Below are 23,097 nucleotides of genomic sequence, written 5' to 3' on the forward strand. Positions count from 1 at the left end.
CGGTGACATAAAACACGTACGTCGGGACTATAAACGGGGCATTAGCCAATAGCTTTTGTCTCTTAATTTATTCTGAGCATGCGTGGCACTTTGTGCGTCGGAATTGTCCACACACGGTTGGAATTTACGCGAACGGATTTTGTTGTCGGAAAATTTTACAGCCAGCTCTCAAACTTTGTGTGTTGGAAATTCCGATGGAAAAAGTCCGATGGAGTCCACACACGGTCAGAATTTCCGACAACAAGCTCCGATCGCACGTATTCCTTCGGAAAGTCTGACCGTGTGTACAGGGGATTAGTAGTGCAGGGTATCAGGCACTTATCTATACAATTTAACAGTTATTATGACTGACGTCTTCTATATGTTTTCATCACAGGGAACCCAGTGGTACAAGGAGACTACAGAGGAACTTATTGCACCCACTCTACTTCCAGAGCTCCATCTTCTTAAACAGGTACATAGAGAGTGGGGAACATGTATGCTGTAACACAGAAAGGCAATGCTGAATAAGAGTAGTAAGACAGGTTGAGACAGATTTAATATAATTTAGCAGCTTTCTCTATTGCTCTAAAATAGCACAGCAACAACATTAAACCTCCCACTGTCCACTTCTTTTTGTTTTGTTTTAAGTGAAAATTGGTTTCATTTTGACAAAAAATGTCTTAATTTCCAGTGGTAATTCTTTTGCAGACCTGCTCAAAACTGTCTCTGGTGTCTGCTTGAGGTTGCAAATACGCAGGAGTTGCTAATAAACAGAGGTTGCATTTTGTGAACAGACTTGAAATTGCCAGTTAAAGTATCGCAGTGCTGAATTTCAAAAAATGGTCTGGTCTTGAAGGAGGTAAAACCTTCCAGAGGTGAAGTGTTTAAATTGACCTGCAGGAATACACACCCAAAACTTCAGCAAACAAGATATTTTCAAAATGCACAACAACTCCTCTATACTGTATCTTTTGTTGCACATAATACCGCAATGGGTTTTCAGTTGCAATTTTAGTTTGCCTGCTTTATAAAAGTTACTAAGCCTAACTGAATCACATCTGATGTGATTGAGCTCTGATGATACATGTTCTTGTATAAGCCCAGTTGTGACTAGTTCTCTGAATGTAAACAGTGTTTTTGTGATATCCATTGTGCGGAGATGGCCCTCCACCCTGTGGTTAGCTTTGAAAAAAGGGAATTCAACTGAATTGAACAGCAGGATATTGATTGCTTTATTAATCTTTTTATCTGTCTCCTCTGCACGGTGCATATTAGATTTTTTTTTCACATTTCCTTTCACTGCTAGATAAAAGTGAAGGGTCCTCGCTACTGGGAGATTGTTATCGATTTACGAAAAGGAACACACCATCTAAAGTACGTAATTTGTAACAAATATGTGTGTTTTAAAATAGTACTAATGCTCAAAGAAATAATCATGTGTAGATATATTGAACACATGCTGTTATATTATTTTCAACAATCAAATATATTAGCAAGCCAACAAAGCCTCAAAATGCATACCTATGGGCAGTCTGATTTATAGGACTGATTTAGGTAACATTCATTTTAGACTTGTATGGCAGAGAAAGTTACTCTTATTGCCAGTTAAAGAGGAACTACAGTCTGCTCACATAATTTGTAATAAAAACACTTGCCACTCTGAAGCTTCCCTCCAACCTCTTTGCATATTATTTTATGTATACTGTGATTCTACTGTGATTCTGTACATCCCAAATATGCTGCAGAAATCTTCCCCCACTAATGTCCCGTACACACGATCCGAATATCGTACGACAGAACGTACGACCTTTTTCGCTTAATAGTCGCAAGTAGAAATTGAATAGGTAAATAAAGTCGCGAAAATTCTCGTACGACAGAAAAAAAAATCGGAAGTGATGTCATGTGTTGTAATGTATTTGTATTGTATTTCGGACGACAACTATACTGACTAAACAAAAATCGGACGAGCTGGTATCATACGAGGAACATTTTCGTGCTTGTCCGGTCGAATAGTAGCGGATGAACTGTCATGATCGGCTCTGGAAAGTAGTGTATACATGATCGGAAAATCGTACGATTCTTCCTCAGACGACAATTTTCGTAAGATATTCGGATCGTGTGTATGGACCATAGGTCTGGCTGCAGCCACTTTAACTGTGGGCAACTGAAGATGCTTTCCATTTTCCTGGATACACGTGTGTGTGTGTGTGTGTGTGTGTGTGTGTGTGTGTGTGTGTATATATATATATATATATATATATATATATATATATATATATATATATATATATACACACACACACACACACACACACACACACACACACACACACACACACACTCACACTCACAAAACTGCCTGCACATTTTTACTCTCTCGATGAATACTCATTGATTTCTGCAGTCTCCTGTTATTTCTGCCCTCATCCAGCTCTGCAGCTCTCCTTGGCTCTGCTCTGACTCATCCCTCCTCCCTTTCTGGCAAACTCTCACAAGAGTGAGAGCGAGCTTTTCATGATGTCATAAGCCTAGGCTAATGACCAGACAAGAAAGAGGAAATGAGCTGTATAAGGTATTTCCTGTCAGAAAAAAAAATGTTTTACAATCCATAGTTAAAACAACAAGGGCAGAAGATTTATTGGATGAAAAAAATGACTGAAGGTCCACTTTAATTTTTATTATCTAACAAGTGGATGTCCAGTATCCCAGTTTGCAAATGTAACAACTCAAGCCAACTTTTTTTGTCTCTTATCTTTCCCTGTTAGATCTATCCTTTCTAAGGATGGTGTTTTATATGTCAAGCTTCGTGCTGGACAGTTGTCCTACAAAGAAGACCCCATGGGCTGGAGAAGTCTACTTGCTCAGACTGTTACTCTCAGAAACTCTGAAGCTCGTACATTTAAGGTAGTTTTTCCTTAGGTGTAAAAACTGATGTCTTGTTTCTTTATTTCATTTTTATAGCCTATAATTTTATACTTTCTATATCATAATTCATGCACTTAAAATAGTTCCAATGTGTAAAAGTGACCATAAGAGAGGCAGCCGCAGATATCAATACTAGTTCTCACTCTCAGATGCTACTAGCTGTTTTTTTGTGGCTATGTACTGTATTGGTTTAATATGACGAGGGTGGTTTCTGCTTTACTTGGGGGAATTTGCAATAATTTTGTGACTGCAAAATAGACTGCGCAGATAGACAATCAACCGCCAATAGTTTCTGCTGATATGGACAAACAGCTGTTGGTAAGTTGCTTTGATCTGCGAAATGTTTTATGGTTAATAGCTGCTTGAAAATGGTTGCATAAAATCACCTAGTTTATGACCAGCATTAGCAGTTTATTACAAAATGCTTTTTTTTTTATTAAGGCTATATTTGGTGATTTAGAGGCAAATATATATTCTTTAAGAACTCAGGAATATAGGTGAGGTAGGTGGAAACACTCTTTGGACCACTTTGATAAATGTTTCTCTGCCTTTGAATACGGGTATGCATGTTAAGCAAAAAACAACAATACAGCATATGCTAAAAATGAATCAAGGAGAAATCGTTTTTTTTTTTTTATTTCATTGAAAATTTGAAGGGGTTAAATGGAGAGTGTACATTTAATTTGCCTCCCTCTATGTATTTAGGCTTAAAGTAGAACTATAGGTAAAAAGTTTTTGTTTTTATTGGATAGAGTAAGGGAGGGTTTTAACAACAGCTGCTGTTTTATTTTTTGCCTTGCCTCTTTGGGGCGATTTTCCTTTACTTCTTGTCCCATAGCCAAGACAGGAAGTGAGAGGAAATCCCTGCAAATTTAAAGGAATCTCTTGGGGATCCCCGGGCCACCAGAACTAGTTTCCCTATTGATTTCCCCTATTCATTTTCTGGGGACAAACCAAAATTTGGGATTTTCTTTTCTTTCAATGTGAATGGTAAACAGGACAAATGGAGAGGATGAATCTCCCTAAGGCTCCTTTCACACTGCCGTGACTTTACCATGATTTTGTGGGTGTGATTTCAAGGAATGCCTGTGTAAACTTGAGGTCTGTGGACCTCAACTCGCTTCAAAGTCAGACCAAAGTAGTGCAGGGACGAATTTGAAGTGGGTGTGACTTGAAGTCGCACAGATATGAATGGTTCTCATTGGAAATCATAGGGTGCGACTTATCATGCGACTTTGCACTCCCAAGTCGCAGGACAAGTCGCACAAGTATGAAAGGGGCCTAACGGGGCCAGAGACAGCAATAAAACCAGACAGATATTCTAATTCCTCTCCGCTCTATCCAAAAACTTAAGAAAAAAATGTGCCTTTAGTTATACTTTAAAGAGGAACTACAGTCTGCTCACATAATTTGTAATAAAAACATCTTTGCCATTCTGATGTTTCTCTCCAACCACTTTGCATATTATTTTATATATACTGTGATTCTGTACTTGCCAAATATGCTGCAGAAATCTCCCTCCACTGAGTCTGGCTGCAATCATTTTAACTGTGGGCAGCTGAAGTTGCTGCCTGTTCATTGGCCCTCTTATGACTCATCCCCCCTCCCTTCCTGGCAAACTCTCACAAGAATGAGGGAGAGCGCTGTGCAGGATGTCATAAGCCTAGGCTTTTGAGGAGACAAGAAACAGGAAGTGGGTTTACGTGATTTACGTGCAGAAAAATTTTTTATACTATCCAAAGTTAAAACAACAAGGGCAGAAGATTTAAAGCGGGACTTCAGTCATTTTTTCATCTTTCCATTTATTAAATCCTCTGCCCTTGTTGTTTTAACTTTGGATAGTAAAACATTTTTTTTCTGACAGTAAATACCTCTGTGTAAATCTTCACTTTGCCCAGCCAGAGAATGCTTTGCATCCATTGAAAAGATGCCATGCACTCTCCGAATGGCACCATGCCAAGTGGCTAACCTCCTGTGTTCAGAATACAGCAGGGCAGCCACTCGGCACAGGACCCAGGAGCCTAGTGGAGATCACTGGAGTAGCAGTGTCTAAGCTGAACCAATGTAACTCTGAAAAAATGCCATATCTGGAATTCTCCTTTAAACCTTTTATTGCTAGGTCCGTACGGGCTTCATTTCTTCCTCTCCTATAAGCTTATGGTCACTTCAATGACCATTCAGTTCCTTTCTCTGTCTAAAAAAAAAAAGATATATGGGGGTCTGTTCAGACCTCGGACATCTTCCCCCCCCCCAAATTAAAACATTAAAAAAAATTTAAAATATATATATAAAAAAGACACAAACATAGTAATTCCCCCCAGGAATGCCCGCACTCAGCCTCTCCACGGTGCCTCCATACAGTTTAAGCTTTTATATTTAGCAGGAATTTTGTAAAATTAGCTGTGTTTTTTTTTTTTTTTCTTCTTCAAATATTTTATTGAAGATAACAAGTGGTTAAGTACAAAAGGTATCATTAAGAGAGTTAGGCCTGATGCACACTGGACGTTAAAATAACGTTATAAAAACGGCAGTAGCTTTGCAGTGAGTCTTTCAACGTTTTTGCAATTGTGTTTTTTAGCATCTATTAGCGTTTTTTAGCGTTTTTTTTTTTTTTTTGAAGAAAAAAATTAATTTTTTTCTCAATGGATCAAAAGCGATGTTTCTGAGTGTTTATCAATGTTTATCAGTGTTAGAGCATTTTTACAGCTGAAAAACATCTCTCAGAACCCACTAGATTTGGGTTTTTTTTACTGCTCAAAAACGCCACTGCCCAAAACTGCTGATAACAGCCTATGTGTGCATGGCCACTAAGGGTCATGCAATTACAGTCATGTAATAAGAACAATGTAACAGAAGCTGAAGCATGGAAAAGCCCATGTTGGGTCAAAACAAAAGTACATGGCAATTATCAAAGGGAGGATAATCCTCCATATTGCTATACATAGGTTGAAATTCTAGGCATAAACAGTATATGAACGGTTTGGAAAAAAAAAAAAATGAGGGGGGTAACGAGGGGGGGCATGAGCTTTAGTCATGCCTAAGTAACAGAGGTAGCTGGTTGGCACCCCAACAGGGGACAATACCAAAGAGCTCAAGAGTACTGGGAGACTGCAGGTCAGGGAGTGTAATGGGGTGAACAAAAGGGAAGCCTGGCTAGAAACGCAAGTTAAAGTAAGGCTGCGGTAGAATGGAGAGGATAGAGATGAGAAAGAATCGAGGGGGAAAAGGGGCAAGCACGTAGGAGGGGTAGAATGGAGCAAGGGAATGGGGGGGGGGGGCGTCAGATAAGGGGTAAGGAAGGAAGAGTAAAAGGGTGGGGGGTGGGTGAAGGGATCCCCCTAGAGGAGGGCAAAAGAGTGGTGTCAGGGGGTAGGGTAAAGAAAGGTAGCTAAAGGTATCATGGGCATAGTAAGGTTTCATCAAAGCCAGGTAAGAATTGGTTTACCGAAGGGTTCCAGAGCTGCTCAAATTTAGGGACTTTGTCCAGAAGGATAGCTTCTAATTTGGCATGAATTGTTGCTTAATTAGCTGTGTGTTTATCTGCTAATAATGATTTTGGTAAATTTTTAGCAAAAATATTGTTTTGATAAACATTTGCGCAAATAGCACGGGGCCTAAAAAAATCCGTAGCACCTTCTTTTTATTCCATAGGTCATATGCTTTCAGAAAATATATGGTCTGGGTAGTCTTTTTTACAAATTTTTAGAGATTTTTGGGTACGGTCGATTTTCACCATTTTGCAAAAAGGCGCAATTTAAAATTTACAAATATTTGTTATTTATTAACACCATACAGGTTAAGCTTTTATATTTAGTTGGGATTTAGCAGGAATTTTGTAAAATTAACTGTGTTTTTATCTGCTAATAATGGTTTTAGTGTATTTTTTGCGATTATATTATATTGGTTTGATAAATATTTGCACAAATACCGCAGGGTCTAAAAAAATCAGTAGCACCTTCTTTTTATTCTAGAGGTCATATGCTTTCAGAAAATATACGGTTTTAGGGGTCTTTCACAAATTCTGAAAGCTCTAAGGGAAAACCGAAAACTTTCAGATATTTGGATATTTACACTTTTGTGTCTGTTCAAATTTCACCATTTCGCAAAAAGATGCAATTTAAAAGTTACAAATATTTGTTATTTATTAACTCAATACAGGTTAAGCTTTTATATTCAGTAGGAATTTTGTAAAAATGTGCAGAGTATTTATCTGCTCATCTTGATTTTAGTGGATTCTTAGCAAAAATATATTGTTTTGATAAACATTTGCGCAAGTATCGGGGGACCTTAGACATCAGTAGCACCTTCTTTTTATTCTACTGATCTTGTGTTTTCAGAAAATATATGGTTTGGGGAGTCTTTTACAAACTTTGAAAGCTATAAGTGAAAAATGAAAAAGCAATGGAAAAATTGCAAAAATGGTCTGCCCCCGAGTGTACAAAATGGAGCACAGGGCCTGGCAGCGAAAGGGTTAAGCGTTACTTATGACTTCTTGTTGGCTCTTTTAGGAACACTACTACAAGATGTCAAATCTCCATCTTAAACATTGTTCTAAAAAGTATCTCCGATTTATTTTCACTTCAGTAGCCTTAGTTTCCCAAGACATTGAGGTTGTAAGGCGCTTGCTTTGTTTGGCTGTGGGAATGCTATATAGAATACAATACAAATGTTTCCTTTTGTACACAATTTTCTCTAAATAAATAATAAGTGCAAACATGCTCTACCTTCCTATTGGTATTCGTTAAAGGGTGAATCAAATGATGATGTATTCATAGATTTAATAGAAGCCTGTGACAGCGTTGTCAAACAAATGACAAAGGGTCAGAGGGACCGGAAGTGATGGGGAAGTCTCTGACTGGGACAAAGCCTAACGAAATAATATTTTGTGGAAGACTACAATTTCCTGTGAGGTTTTAATTACTGTCTGTGCTTTCCTGTACTGGTTACCCACGTTTCCTTTTGCACTATGGATAAAGATTTAGGGGAGACCTAACCAGTTGGGTTCACACAGAGCAATTTTAACCCTTCCCAGTTCTATTTAAAGCGATATTAAAGACAAAAACAAAAATACCCACAAAAATAACCACTTCAGCCCTAGAAGATTTGGCTGCTGAATGACCAGGCAATTTTTTGCGATTCGGCACTGTCACTTTAACTGCCAATTGCGCGGTCATGTGACGTTGCACCCAAACAAAATTGACGTCCTTTTTTCCCACAAATAGAGCTTTCTTTTGGTGGTATTTGATCATCTCTGCGTTTTTTATTTTCTGCGGTATAAACAAAAAATGAGCGACAATTTTGAATACTTTTTGCTATAATATAATATATTAAATGATAAATAATATAATAATAAAAAATAAATAATAAATAAAATAAATAATATAATAAATATCCTCATTTAAAAAAAAAAAAAAAAAAAAAAGTAAATTTTTTTCTCAGTTTAGGCCGGTATGTATTCTTCTACATATTTTTGGTTAAAAAAAAAAGCAATAAGCTTATATTGATTGGTTTGCACAAAAGTTATAGCGTCTACAAAATAGGGGATAGATTTATAGCATTTTTATTTTTTTATTTTTACTAGTAATGGTGGCAATCTGCAATTTTTATCGGGACTGCGACATTATGGTGGACACATCGGACACCTTTGTAACATTTTTGGGACCACTGGCATTTATACAGCAATCAGTGCTATAAAAATGCATATAAAATTACTGTAAAAATGTCACTGGCAGGGAAGGGGTTAACACTAGGGCAGGGATATGCAATTAGCGGACGTCCAGCTGTTGCAGAACTACAAGTCCCATGAGCCATAGCAAGGCTCTGACAGCCACAAGTATAACACCCAGAGGCATGATGGGACTTGTAGTTTTGCAACAGCTGGAGGTCCGCTAATTGCATATCCCTGCACTAGGGGGCAATCAAGGGGTTAACTGTTTTCCTTGTGTGTGTTTCTAACTATAGGGGGAAGGGACTGACCTAGAGGAAATGACAGATCATGGTTCTAGCTATTAGGAACTCACAATCTGTCTTTCCTCACAGAACAGGTATTTGTGTGTTTACACACACACATCCCTGTTCCGCCTCTCGTGCCCGTATTCGCTCGTGGCCGGTGGTCATCGCGACCGTCGGCCACGAGCATCGGCATCCCCGAGTGCAGCGAGCGCGCGCCTGCTGTCCCGCTTAAAGGAGGCGACGTATAGCTACGAAGGCTAGCTGGATCGTGCCGACCTGCCGTAGTATAATGACGGCGGCTGGTCGGCAAGTGGTTAAAGCTTACCAACCCATAGATGTGGTGGCAGCAAGAGTTTTCCTTTTTTTAGGCCTTTTCTCCCTCCTTTTTTTTTTTTAACATGGTGATCTGGCCAGTTACACACCTCATGTATTAGAGTGTCCCTGAATTTTAACCTGTGTGATTGCTATACAGCCCATCCTCATGTTTTGTTTTGTTTTTTTGCCAGGAATGTGTGTTGTTCATTTATCAGTACAGTGTGCAAGTACCCCAAGTGAGAAGCGGGCAGCTACCAAATTGAAAAAAAAAAAGTCTGGTTTTTTTTTTCTTTAAAGAAGTACAGTCAAAGCCTATTTGGCTGTATTTCCCCTTTGCCTCAAAGCAGTACAGTTCGTTCTGCACTCCTGTGACCCGTTTTCAGCAGGGAACAGACTGAAGTCACAAAGCCAGTCCAGGCGGGGTAAGATCGCAACAATATGGCCGGGATCCACCCACGTTCCTTGACCAGGCTCTCAGCCAGCCGCTCCTGCCCGCTCCACAGCCCAGCACTTCAGTGAGCACGGGGGGCAGAGCAGACAGCGGTGACTCACAGTCACCAGCTCTCTGCACACAGAGCTCTGAGAATGGAAGTCTTGGTTCACTCGGTTCTCAGTCTTAGAGCTGGTGGGGGACAGATGCAGCATCGGACCACCTAGGTAAGTATTATTCTTAAAAAAAAAAAAAAAAAAAAAAACCTTTTCTTTTTATAATAGTTATATTTATCTCTCAATATCCCAGAGGCTCATTTTATGTGTAGTATTCTGTCACTAATTAAAGCATTTTGGAGTTATTATAAAGTGTGGCATGCCTTGCGTAAGGGATGTTGCTTGATAAACAGTTAAGCACACACTGTTCTTTTTTTCCTTATTAGCCAGAGGCAATTTCCGCATTCACATCTGATCCGGCATTGCTGTCATTCTCCGAATACTTTTGCAAGCCAACAACTGATATGGGCCAGGTAAAATTTGGATTCTTTTTCTAATATGCAAATTCTGACTTCTTTTGAAACTTTTATATGTGGTATAAAACTAATTTAAGATGTTTATCTTTATCTGATTCCTCTATTTAGTTTTGACTATTTTAGTATCAGTAATGTTTAAAAAGAATTGCTGTTTGATAAAGGGTAAAAAGGGCTCTTGGTTTAAAAAGGCTAAGTTTACTTTTTGGAGCATGTTATACATTGCACCCATATTTAGGGTGTAACTTAGGGCCCTTTCACACTGGGGCGGCGTCGGCGGTAAAGCGCCGCTATTGTAAGCGGCGCTTTACCGTTGGTGCTCGGCCGCTAGCGGGGCGGTTTTACCCCCCGCTAGTGGCCGAGAAAGGGTTAAAAACCACTGCAAAGCGCCTCTGCAGAGGCGCTTTGCTGGTGGTATAGCCACGCTGTCCCATTGATTTCAATGGGCAGGAGCGGTGAAGGAGCGGTATACACTCCGCTCCTTCACCGCTCCGAAGATGCTGCTAGCAGGACTTTTTTTTCCCGTCCTGCTAGCGCACCGCTCCGTGGGCTTTCACACTGGAGACAAAGCAGCGGCACTTTCGGGTCGGTTTGCAGGCGCTATTATTAGCGCAATAGCGCCTGCAAACCGCCTCAGTGTGAAAGGGCCCATATAATATGCTGCAGACCTGCCCCCCACACTCCTGATTATCCCCTCCCTGTGATAGTGAACAGGGAGTACTCTCCCCGCACCCTCATTCACATTTTGGAAACAGTGCAGCTGTGCAGGGTTCCACCTGCACAGCCACATCAATCATTCACAGGGATCTGCCACCGCAGCAGAGGGCCTGTAGTTCTCAATAGACCGCAAGCAAGCTGATCAGCGCACTCTTAGTCCAATCACACTGCCTACAGGTTTGTAACAGAAAGCCTGTACGGAAGTTGCAGACAGTGTGTGCTGGAGCCTGACGTTGTACCAGTGATCCACTGATTGCAAGGGAAAAATGCTCTGCGGGCTCCTGTGAAAAAAAAAAATAATAATAATAATGTACTTTTTTATGCAAAATATGTGCATTTATATATTTTTTTAAAAGGTGAACTTATCCATTTAAAATGAGCAAGAAGTTAGCTGTGCTGCGGTGGAAAATACCCTTATTTGGTTCCTATAGACACCTGAAACTTATATCATTATCTGGATCTTCTTTTAAAAGCAAAAACAAATTTCCATGAGCAAATATGTAATTTAAAGTTTACATTTTTTCTAAAAGTTTTTGCCAGACCACAATTGTTATAGTAATCTATTTGAGCCAGCAGGGCCACTGCATATTGTGTATTTGCAGAATTTCTCCATAGACAACAAAAGAAAATCCTTATCCCTGCAGCCCTACTTGCTTTTTATGTTTTTTAACAAAATATGAAAATGTGGAAACATTTTACTTTCAAAATATTTTATTTTTAAAATACATAGAATACAATGCGATACATTTAATAATTATTTTAAAGGTTCATTAACATTAAATCCTGGAAAATGACGAGTTCACGACAGTAAGCTATTAACCAATGGGGATAAAATAAAAATGGATATTCCAATCCTGTTAGGCCAGCTTAATAGGTAACCTGGTCTGCTGGAGAGCACTTAGCTGTGTGTTTTGGGTTTTTCTGTAGAAGGACTCATGACCTGGATTTAGACAAAGCTTTCTGACCCCGGGTAGTACATTTCTCAAAATAATTCTTTGACAGTCTTGAGCCCTTTTGGCCTGTTTTACACAGATTTCAGCTTCTTTAAGAGCAGTGTGAACAGCAAGCTTTTACAAGGCATTTGCATATCTTTCATTAAGAGTTGCTGAACCTACAATCCAGCTCCAGTTTGTAAATGTTGAACACAGTACCTAATGGGAATGCAGATTGCCACTTTAAACAAGCTGCTAGCGGACTTCAGCACTACTTGAAGTTTGTTGAAAGCCTGTTAGAAACTTGTTTAAAGTAACAATTAGCATTCCCATTAGGATCTGTGTATAGCATTTCCATCTGAAAGGCACTTCACAGGCTTAGAAAAAGTTACTTGAAGCTTGACAACATTTTCATAAACTCTCTGTTCACACTATTCTTATACTAGCTGAAGCCTGCGTGAAACAGTCCTAACAGGTTCAAGGAATTCCATACCAGTCGCTTTAAAGCAGCCCCAAAACATAACCATACCCCCTTCATTATTCACTATAGATACAGCGTATATTTCTTTGAAAGCTTGTTTTTCATCTGTGAACATAGAGCTGTTGTGACCTCCACCTTTACTCTTATGACATATCAACTTACAACTAAAATAAAAAAAAATATACAGACATGGGAAAACATAGAGCAGAGTATTATGGGTTAAATATAAAGACTGCACAGTTTCATCCTTTTAGCTGGACCTCTTTTGGTTAAATATATTTTTATTATCAGTTTTTTCAGATAAGGAGCATCAAAACATATGCGGGTACAAAAAGAAGAGATGGGGAGGGGGAAAAAAAAAAAAAAGAAGTAACTGATACATAATAAGACATGGTAACAAAAGGGCCAAAGGCCCCACTTGTATCGGACTTAACAATGAGTCATATCTGGGAACATGAATAACATAAGGGGGGGGGGAAGGGAAGGGGGGAGCAGCAGAAAGGGAGGACAATAAAGTAAGAGGAAAAAAGGAAAAGAGACTGAGCAGAACGACACGAAAGATGCGATAATAAGTAGACAATCTCTATAGAGCCATCCCCTGACAGGAAAGCATATTCTGTCTAGGTGAAAAATCATCTTTGAAACTTATCTGAGTTAGAATAATGAATCCAGACACCCCATAGTTTGTTGTGCTTTTTCCAGTTGTCCGATTCTCGAGCCTGCATCTCCTCCATAAGCATGGTATCGTTGATAGTATCTGCCCAAAGATTAAGCAGAGGGGTAGTATCAGTTTTCCAGAATCTGGAAATAAGTTGGTGAGCTGCGGAGAGAAAAAAAATCAGGTGCTGAGGCTGCATGAATGGGCACTGATGAGGTGACACTGATAGGGGGCACTGATGAGGAGGCACTAATATGTAGAATTGATGGGCACTGATATGCCCTGTACACACGATCGGACATTGATCGGACATTCCGACAACAAAATCCATGGATTTTTTCCGACAGATGTTGGCTCAAACTTGTCTTGTATACACACAGTCACACAAAGTTGTCGGAAAATCCGATCGTTCTGAACGAGGTGATGTAAAACACGTACGTCGGCACTATAAATTTTATATCCTGCTCTCAAACTTTGTGTGTCGGAATTTCCGATGGAAAATGTGTGATGGAGCCCACACACGGTCGGAATTTCTGACAACAAGGTCCTATCACACATTTTCCATCGGAAAATCCGACCATGTGTACAGGGCAATAGGCTGCACTGATGGGCACATAAAGGCTACACTGATATGCAGCACTGATAGGAGGCACTGATAGGCAGCAATGATGGGCACTAATAGATGGCACTGGATAGGCAGCACTGATGAGCTACTGACAGGCAATACTGATTGGCATCTGAAGGGCACTGACAGGCATAGATGATGGGGACTGCGCTGATAATCGATGTGATAATCAATGTGCTGATTATCAGCACAGACCCCTCCCCCCCCCCTCGGACAGGGAGAGCCGTCAATCAGCTCTCCCTGTCAGTGCGAACCGAGTAAAGCCGTTTACCGACACCTTCTGGTTCCCGCTGTGATCAGCTGTGATTGGTCACAGCTGATCACGTGGTAAGGAGCCTCCGTCAGAGGCTCCTTACCACAATCGGAGATGCGGTGTGTCAGAGTGACACACTGCACCACCGATAGCCACGCATGTTGTCCTGAAAGACGTCATATAGTCAGGATAACAGAACCACCGCCCGGGCAGGAAGTGCTTAATTGTAGTAGTTGAAGTTGAAATGTGTTTTTGAGTTTTGACAACTGAGGCACAAATTAGGTACTTTTCTGCATCACAATATACAATTCTAATTATCCTCCCAACTTTCTATAACCATTTATACCTTCAGAAACAGGACATCCTGGACTTGTTTTCCTCTATCTTGTATGAATGTGTAATTCAAGAGAACCCTGAGATGCTTCCTGCCTACATAGCAATTGACCAGGTAATTTTGATGTAGTATAAGATCTTACTTTTTGTGGTTTTCATTATTCATCATTGCTCGTACATTTTTTTTCCTGGTCGTGTTGAAGCTTTAATGCTGATAGGATACCTCACAAAAGTAAAGTACAAGGCATTGTAGTTTCTACATTTTTTAATAACTTGTTAAATGTAAGTTCCATTGTCTTAAATTCAAATTGCAATTGAAACATTTAATTGATGGATCTTTTTTTTTATTTTATTTTTTTATTTAATTAGGCTGTTCGAGGACTAGAGAGGAGGGAAACAACAGAGACCTTTGCACTATGGCAGATAAAGCTGGTTCTAGAGTTCTTTAGCTCACAGAACCTCCAGGAGAGGATGAATGGAATACCCTGTCGAAGGCTTTTCATGAATTCTGAGTTTTTGCCAGTGATGAAATGTACCATTGATAACACCCTAGACCAGTGGCTTCAAGGTAGAATTGACATGCATTCAAATTTGAATTATGTGGGCTTATGATGAGGACACGTTAAAGAGTTAAATATTTAGTTATGTTTTAGGGTTAAAGTTTGGTAAACTTTCAAGGTTAGGTTACCTTATTCCTAGTTTATTGACTGGAAAAGAGTTAGAACCCGTGTCAAGGTTTATTTCTGAATAAAAATGTATCCTGTGCCTTTACTTTTCACATGTTGATGGGGGGGGGGGTACATGACCAGCTGAGATACCATTAGTATTTAATGAGATCTTAGTTGTAGTAACATAGCTTGTGCAAAAAAAAATGTTATAACAACCTACATTTTGCAGACACTGTGGTCCCCTTTCTAAAGGTGCTATTTTAGGTTTTTCTAGCTATCTTTATACCCATTCCAATTTTTACCCTCACTTCCTTTACAAGAGACTCAACAGGAAGTGATAAAAAAATCTTCCCTATGTCACCATTGGAAAGTTTTTCTTCTACCCCTGGTCTGGTGACAATGTCATTTTTAACCGCTTTACCCCCTTCCTGACCAGAGCACTTTTTGCGATTCGGCACTGTGTCGCTTTAACTGACAATTGCGCGGTCGTGCGACGTTGCACCCAAACAAAATTGACGTCCTTTTTTTTCCCACAAATAGAGCTTTCTTTTGGTGGTATTTGATCACCTCTGCGGTTTTTAATTTTTGCACTTTAAACAAAAAAAGAGCGACCATTTTGAAAAAAACTCAATATTTTTTACTTTTTGCTATAATTAATATCCCCCAAAAATATATAAAAAAAAATTTTTTTTCCTCAGTTTAGGCCGTTCTTCTTCTACATATTTTTGATTTAAAAAAATCGCAATAAGCATATATTGATTGGTTTGCGCAAAAGTTTAGCGTCTACAAAATAGGGGATAGATTTATAGCATTTTTATTATTAATTTTTATTTTTACTAGTAATGGCGGCGATCTGCGATTTTTATCGTGACTGCGACATTATGGCGGACACGTCGGACAATTTTGACACATTTTTGGGACCATTGGCATTAATACAGCGCAGCGATCAGTGCAATTAAAAATGCATTGATTACTGTAAAAATGTCACTCACAGTAAAGGGGTTAACACTAGGGGGCAGTGAAGGGGCTAAGTGTGTCCTAGTGTGTTTTCTAACTGAAGGGGGAATGGGGACGGTGCAGGGAAGATAACTGATTGCTGTTCATACTGTGTATGAACAGACGATCTGTCACTTCTCCCCTCCAGAGAACCGAAAACTGTGTTTACACACACAGTTCCGTGTTCTCCGTGTCTCGCCGGCGATCGCGGGAGCCCGGCGTTGATCGAGGCCGTCGGGCACTCGCATCGGCGTGGGGGGCGCTCTAGTGGCCACAGGGCGAAGCGACGTTACATAACGTAATTTCGCCCAGCCATGCCATTCTGCCGCAGTACAACTGCAGCGGCTGGTCGGCAAGTGGTTAAAGTATATCTAATCCAAGAACAAAATGTAATATCTTAATCATACGGTAGAAAGTGACTACCTCAGACTTTACCACCTGGATGAAGTGGAATGGGCCCTTTACTCTGATAGGGGACTCTGGATGTTGACATCATGACCTTCAGTTTCAACAAATTACCTCTGTTTTTGGCCAGGACCAAGGATCATCTAGCGTGGGCTTCAGGCATCTAAGTAATTCCCTGGTGCCAGTTCAATCTATGCCTTTGTCCCAGTGCGAATTTTACTTCATCTGCTCAAAAGAGGAAGAAGGTCATTCTCATTGATCAAACTGGCTTAGAGGACACAGACATACTTAGACTTCTAGCACACAATCCCCTGGCCTCTACAACAGACTGGATCTGCTGTCTCAGAGCTTTAACAACATGGCTGTTGAATCCCAAGTCCTAATGGATAAAGGGGTCGCTGAGCCTGTTCTTCCTACCTTGCTAAGCAAGGAAAGCTACTTCCAGAAAGATCTATTATAATACGTGGAATTCCTACTTTGCCTGGTGTGAACACGAGCAATTCAAGCCTGGAAACTACTCCTCCTCATATTCTGGCCTTCCTACAATCAGGTCTTGACCAGAACTTAATCCTTAAGCACTGTCATAGGACAGGTTTCAACCTTTTTTCATTCTGTTTCAAAAACATCTTGCTTCGCTCTCGCTTGTTTAAAAAAAAAAAAAATCCCTTCTGTCTAAGGAGGTATCAGTCTTCCACCTCTGTAAGAACATAGCCATCCTTATGCCCTTCTCCAAAGCACACAAAGGAAATTTGTCTTCATTGCCTGGATGTAAAAAAAAAAAAAAAAAAAAAAATCTATATAGAAACTGCGCCCCTCCTTAGTCAATTGCACTTATGGTTTAGGTGAAAACCTTTTAAACTCCTCAAATCAGGTGCATCCTGTTTCCACTGATCATCCTTGAGATGTTTCTACAACTAGATTGGAGTCTACCTGTGGTAAATTCAGTTGATTGGACATGATTTGGAAAGGCACACACCTGTCTATATAAGGTTCCAGCATTAACAGTGCATGTCAGAGCACAAACCAAGCCATGAAGTTCAAGGAGTTGTCTTTAGACATCCGAGAAAGGATTGTATTGAGGTACGGATCTGTAGAAGGGTACAGAAAAATGTCTGCAGCATTGAAGGTCCCAATGAGCACAGTGGCCTCCATCATCTGTAAATGGAAGAATTTTGGAACCACCGGGACTCTTCCTAGAGCGGGCCGCCTGGCCAAACTGTACGATCGTGGTGAAACAAAATTCTCTGGTCTGATGAAACAAAGATTGAATTCTTTGGACTGAATGGCAAGCTTCCTATCTGGAGAAAATTGCTCATCACCTGGCCAATACCATCCCTATAGTGAAGCACGGTGGTGGCAGCATCATGCTGGGGGGATGTTTTTCAGCGGCAGGAACTGGGAGACTAGTCAGGGTCAAGAGAAAGATGAATGCAGCAATGTACAGAGACATCCTTAATGAAAACCTCTAGAGCGCTCTGGACCTCAGACTGGGGCGAAGGTTCATCTTCCAACAGGACAACGACCCTAAGCACGCAGCCAAGTTAAAGTGGATGTAAACCCAATGTCATCCTTTCTAAACTACTGCCATAGGGGTTATCTATAAGGATATACATGCCTCCTGCATGTATCTTTACCTGTAAAATGTCTCCCCTCTGTCTGTTATTAGACCCGAAAAACTGCATATTCTGTTGTCTGGAGCTCGGTGGGTGGAGTCGTGATGTCAGTAGACTCCCCGCCCACTTCTACACTCCCCTTGTCGATATGCATTTTCTCTGTGTATTTCTAACACTGAACTGCTGCTGAACTTCTGCTATGATCTCTAACATCCAGTGAAAAGACAGGAAAGTAACCACATGACTTCAGCATGCCAAATCATGCGGAGGTGTGGAACAGCCAATCCTTGCAGAGCTGCTGAAGAAAGGAGTGGGGGAGGGAATTTAAAAATAATGCATGTCTCTTAGGCTAGTGCATGAGATGTAAATCACCTGTCACTCACAGCAAGGGAGAGGATTTGACAAAGTTTTTCTCAGTTTGTCAAGAATTGTCTCACTGAACAATAAAAGAGGATTGCTCAGAGATGGATTAACTCTGTGTGGCAAGACTGGGCTCAAATGATAGCAAATCTTATACTCTACAGTATGATAAAAAAAATTAAAAATTTCGGGTTTACATCCACTTTAACAAAGGAGTGGCTACAGGACAACTCTGAATGTCGAGTGGTCCAGCCAGAGCCCAAACTTGAACCTGATTGAACATCTCTGGAGAGATCTGAAAATTGGCTGTGCACTGACGCTCCCCATCCAACCTGATGACTCTCGAGAAGTCCTCCAACGAAGAATAGGAGAAACTGCCCAAAAATACATGTGCCAGCCAAGCTTGTAGCATTATACTGAAAAAGTCTTGAGGCTGTAATTGGTGCCAAAGGTTCTTAAACAAAGTATTGAGCAAAGGCTGTGAATACTTAAAGTGGGGTTCCACCCAAAAAAAAAAAACTACATGAAAAATCCTAAAAAAAGGGTCCCTCGTAGTCTGCCTCTTCCAGTGCCTGGGCTGGTAACATCACTTCCCCCTCGGCACAGGAAGGGCTCAGCTCTGCTCCCTCCCTCCTGTCAATCATCTGGGACCCATTACAGGTCTCAGGTGACTGAGCGGCCAATCACGGCGCTCGGCGCCACTCGCGCATGCGCAGTGGGTGCCAGGCTGTGAAGCCACAGCCCGGAGCCCACAGTTGCAATGCCGGCGCCACCAAATGGAGGGGGAGACGGGCGGGGCTTCCCCTGCATCGCTGGACCCTGGGACAGGTAAGTGTCCAATTAAAAGTCAGCAGCTGCAGTATTTGTAGCTGCTGACTCTTAATTTTTAATTTTTTTTTGACTGGAACTCCTTTAAGTACCTGTGTTTTTTTTTCTTTTTGTTTTTTTTTTTCTTTTTGTTTTTTTATAAATTTGCAAATATTTCAAACAAACTTCTTTCATGTTGCCATTATATGGGGTATTGTTTGTAGAATTTTGAGGAAAAATATGAACTTAATCCATTTTGGAATAAGGCTGTAACATAACAAAATGTGAAAAAAGTGAAGCACTATGAATACTTTCCAGATGCACTGTAATTCTATAGGTGTCAAGCTGATGTGTTTATTTCTGTATTAGATTGTAAATCTTAAATTAGAGAAATATTTTAGGGTTAGTTCACACAGACTTCTGAAATCAGAAAATGTCTATTTGTGCTTTTCTCTTATTAAGTTAGCTTTTATCTTATCTTAAGTTAGTCCCTGGTAAAAGAATCCCAAATGCCTTTGTACATTTAAAATGTCATCATCATATTAACGCAATTGCTTTTTTTGCAATAGATACGTTTTGTATATTAATTTAGTAATACAAATTGGCACATGATGAATATTTCCTTCCCTTATTCCCTCATCCCAATAGGTGGAGGAGACATCACTCTGCACTCTTATTTAGCTGGCCAGCCAGTGGAAGACTCCCAGCTTAGTATGTTGGCCTGTTTCTTGGTTTACTATTCAGTACCTGCTCCAAAGATGTTACTGGAAGGAAAACTTGAAGGTTCGTATTGTTTTGTTTCTAATCTTTTATGATTTATTGTTGGCATGTGTATATTTATAACACAATAATATGCCATGATTTCATTCTGTACTATGATTAAAAGGTTCCATAAAGACTTGATGTACACAGTAAAGGATTTATGCACTATATCCCAATCACTAAAAACATTTTCTAAGTAGCCGTTCTTGATAATTTTTTTTTATCAGTAGTGTCTTGGTATTCTTGCAATCAAAATTACGTGTGTGGGCCCATCTCCACTGTAATTTTTTTATCACGGACCTCTATGAGGAATATTGGCTGAATTTGTTAACTTACTTTACATATCTGTTCTTCACGTTAATGACAGAGCTGTACAAGTTCTGGGTTCAGTCTGATTTTATATTTCAGGTAGAGTGTTTGTTTTTTTCTATCTTCCTCTAAAACTGGCCTCAAGTAATGTACCTGCATTACAGCACAGCACTATGCAGAGTAACAGTAATAAGGCGCAGTTGCATTTTTAGGCCCATGGCGGTGTGTTGGCAGCCCATTCAAATAACTGGCCTGCCTTAATGTACAGTAATGTGCAACATAGTGCATCTTAGTGCACCAAATTGGACCTCACAGTTGTCATGGAGGACTACCTCAAGTGATGCCACTGATTATATCATGTGTATATATGTATATGGTATGCCTATTCTTGTGACACTGCTATCCCCCTTTTCAATTTCTTTTTTTGCTGAAAATGTGTGAAATGAGAGAGATTTGTTGACATCACAACCAGACAATTGCTAATCATAAATTTGTAATTTTTTTTCCCTCCAGGAAGCAGTAGTTTTTCTGAGCTGCTGTTGAAATTCCAAGACCTCAGAATGCCAGTGAGAGCGTTACTTAGACTTGCTCCACTTCTCCTTGGAAACCCTCAGTCTATGGTCCTCTAGGAGATCCCAGGATGGGCAGAACACATTAATGAAGACTAATGTGAATGAAAAGAGTAATGCATGTTAAGCACTTTGTTTAGCAAGCTTCTCCTGTTGATTACTTTGTGGTTTATCAATTGGTGACATTTTCAGCTGAAAATGGTACTCCTATCCACCATAGGTTGTAAACGCATTACTCAAAATGTGGGTGAAGATGTTAGTCATGATTTGGAATCAAATACATCAAATGCCTCAAGATTAGATGTCTACCCTGGTCTGTGGGTAGGCACTGATTATCAAAGATAGCAGGCCTATGTAGTATAAATCTACGTTTTACATGTAAAGGAAGGATATATTTCTACCAAAAGGTGGCTAAGTAGCAAACATAGCTGTTTTCAGCGTTGCCATTCTCATATTCCTGCAAGCAATACATTTAACAGATACAGTATCTATGAAAAGACCTTTTGAAGAGAAGAATTTGGTTACCTGAAAATTGTATTGACATCCTCAGAAGGAAGATACTGTCTAAAGGTGAGGTCTATGAGAATTTCAGCCAGATTTTCACCATTTGGTAGATCCAAGACCAATGGGATAAATCTATAAGGTTGGAAAGTTTATGCTGTTTTATTTGTCTTAAAACTATGTGTATTTCTATTATGACATTGCGATGCTGCAAACATGTTTGTACATAAACTTTTGTTAACAAAATAAAACAAAAAAAGTTAAAATTTATTTTTTTTCTTTTGTGTTCTGCTGCAACAGCTCTAACAGATTGCATTGTCATGAATATCTGAAAAACCGTAATCTCAATGGGCTGCCCTACACGTGACAAACGAGCCAAAGTAGCTCATGTAGCTTTTTGAGCGTTTGAGCTTAGTGTATTTTCAACTACGCTTTTTGACGCATTTGTCAAGGGTTTTTCCATAGGGAAAAAACGTGCATCTGCTTGCCATGTTTGGAGTGCCAATAACCATGAATGTCACCACACCGTCACACCAGTCACACCAGTCCCAGTGTCCCTAATCATCTCTGCACTAGTCCCAGTGTCTCTGATCACTGCCACACCTGTCCCAGTGTCTCTGATCACTGCCACACCTGTCCCAGTGTCTCTGATCACTGCCACACCAGTTTCAGTGTCTCTGATCGCTGCCACACCAGTCTGTGTCTCTGAACGCTGCCACACCAGTCTGTGTCTCTGATCACTGCCACACCAGCCATTGTGTCACCATAAGGACTCTTTCACATGTGTGATGCTCACTGAAGAGTCAGCTGTGTTCAAATCACTCTTCAGAGAGCATTTGACAGGCAGTGAGGAGGCATTGTATCGCTTCCTCACAACCCGCTTTAACCCCTTGGACCCTGTATAAGCACCCCTTTTACTTGAATGGGCCGCAAATTCACAAGGGATAAAGGTTTGGAGCCGCTCTAAGCTCAGAGCAGGCAAGTATAAACCTCTTCATTTTTTTGATTTTCTTCTAGCATTTTCCAAAAAGTTTTGGCAAAAAAATTAGGCCTTTGAAGGGCTCGCCGTTAAGTTGGTTTCTTTCTTGCCGGAGTGGACCACTACAGGAATAATACTAGTACTTCTCACACCCAAAAATTGTTTAAATAAAAAAGAAAAATGTATATCTGTTTGTGGGGGGGGGGGGTAGAGTCAAGGCAATATGAGAGTTAGTTTAGGGTAAAGGTCCGATTTAACAAAATTTGAGTCCCCCCACGCCACCCCCGACTACTTACAAAAAAAATAAATGGGAATCTGCCCTGGCTATGCCATTCTCATCCAAACAATGTTAGATCCAAACAAAACTAAAAATGTTCAGGGTTATGGATACAAGATCCTCTCCCATTGGTACAGAGTACCCACCATACTCCATAAAATGGATAACATCCCTGTGATATGTTGCAAGTAGAGCCCTGCTCCAAATTACATACCTTCTGGGAATGTAGTTGAACTTAACCCTTCTGGACTTTGGTGAAGGTGCTCATGTGACTCCTCGGCTCTCTCTCTCCAGCTGAAGGCTAATAGCGAGAGATACTGAACTCCCGCTGACATCAGCTGGGGAGGAGAGAGAGCCGAGGAGACACTATGATATAGGTACAAATCAGCATATTTTTTTATACAGCACAGGACACATAATGTTGTTTAACAGAGGGATGGCATACTTATACTATAGCACCTGGGGGGGGGATCTTGGAGTGGATGGAGCTGTGACAGGCAGGCAGGGAGGGGAGGAGGACACAGGAGAGGAGAGCTGCTGATGATAGAGGCACATAAACTGACCACTGTGTCAGGGCTTAACAGCCATGATAGGCCGTGGTCAGTTTACAGGAAGGAGGGCAGGATCAACCAAGTATTTCAGGTGATACAAGGGGTCAAATTACACAGCACAAACACTGTGCTGTTATTCATGCTTTAAGGGATCAGGATCTATTTTTT

At 40.3% G+C, this 23,097-nt stretch overlaps 1 protein-coding gene across 1 annotated transcript in view; it reads left to right on the forward strand.

Annotated features, from left to right (window-relative positions):
* The window catches only part of ANAPC1 (anaphase promoting complex subunit 1), a 168,091-nt gene extending 146,699 nt beyond the window's left edge, over positions 1 to 21,392 (forward strand). The window contains exons 41-48 of the mRNA XM_073628045.1: positions 377 to 454; positions 1,289 to 1,356; positions 2,748 to 2,886; positions 10,047 to 10,133; positions 14,152 to 14,247; positions 14,502 to 14,700; positions 19,630 to 19,764; positions 20,566 to 21,392. Coding sequence (XP_073484146.1) covers positions 377 to 454; positions 1,289 to 1,356; positions 2,748 to 2,886; positions 10,047 to 10,133; positions 14,152 to 14,247; positions 14,502 to 14,700; positions 19,630 to 19,764; positions 20,566 to 20,681 — 918 coding nt within the window. The 3' untranslated portion in view covers positions 20,682 to 21,392. The remainder of the gene's footprint in view (positions 1 to 376; positions 455 to 1,288; positions 1,357 to 2,747; positions 2,887 to 10,046; positions 10,134 to 14,151; positions 14,248 to 14,501; positions 14,701 to 19,629; positions 19,765 to 20,565) is intronic.
* The last annotated feature ends 1,705 nt before the right edge of the window (positions 21,393 to 23,097 follow it).

Source organism: Aquarana catesbeiana, linkage group LG04 (assembly GCF_042186555.1).
Source record: "Aquarana catesbeiana isolate 2022-GZ linkage group LG04, ASM4218655v1, whole genome shotgun sequence".
NCBI classification, from domain to species: domain Eukaryota; kingdom Metazoa; phylum Chordata; class Amphibia; order Anura; family Ranidae; genus Aquarana; species Aquarana catesbeiana.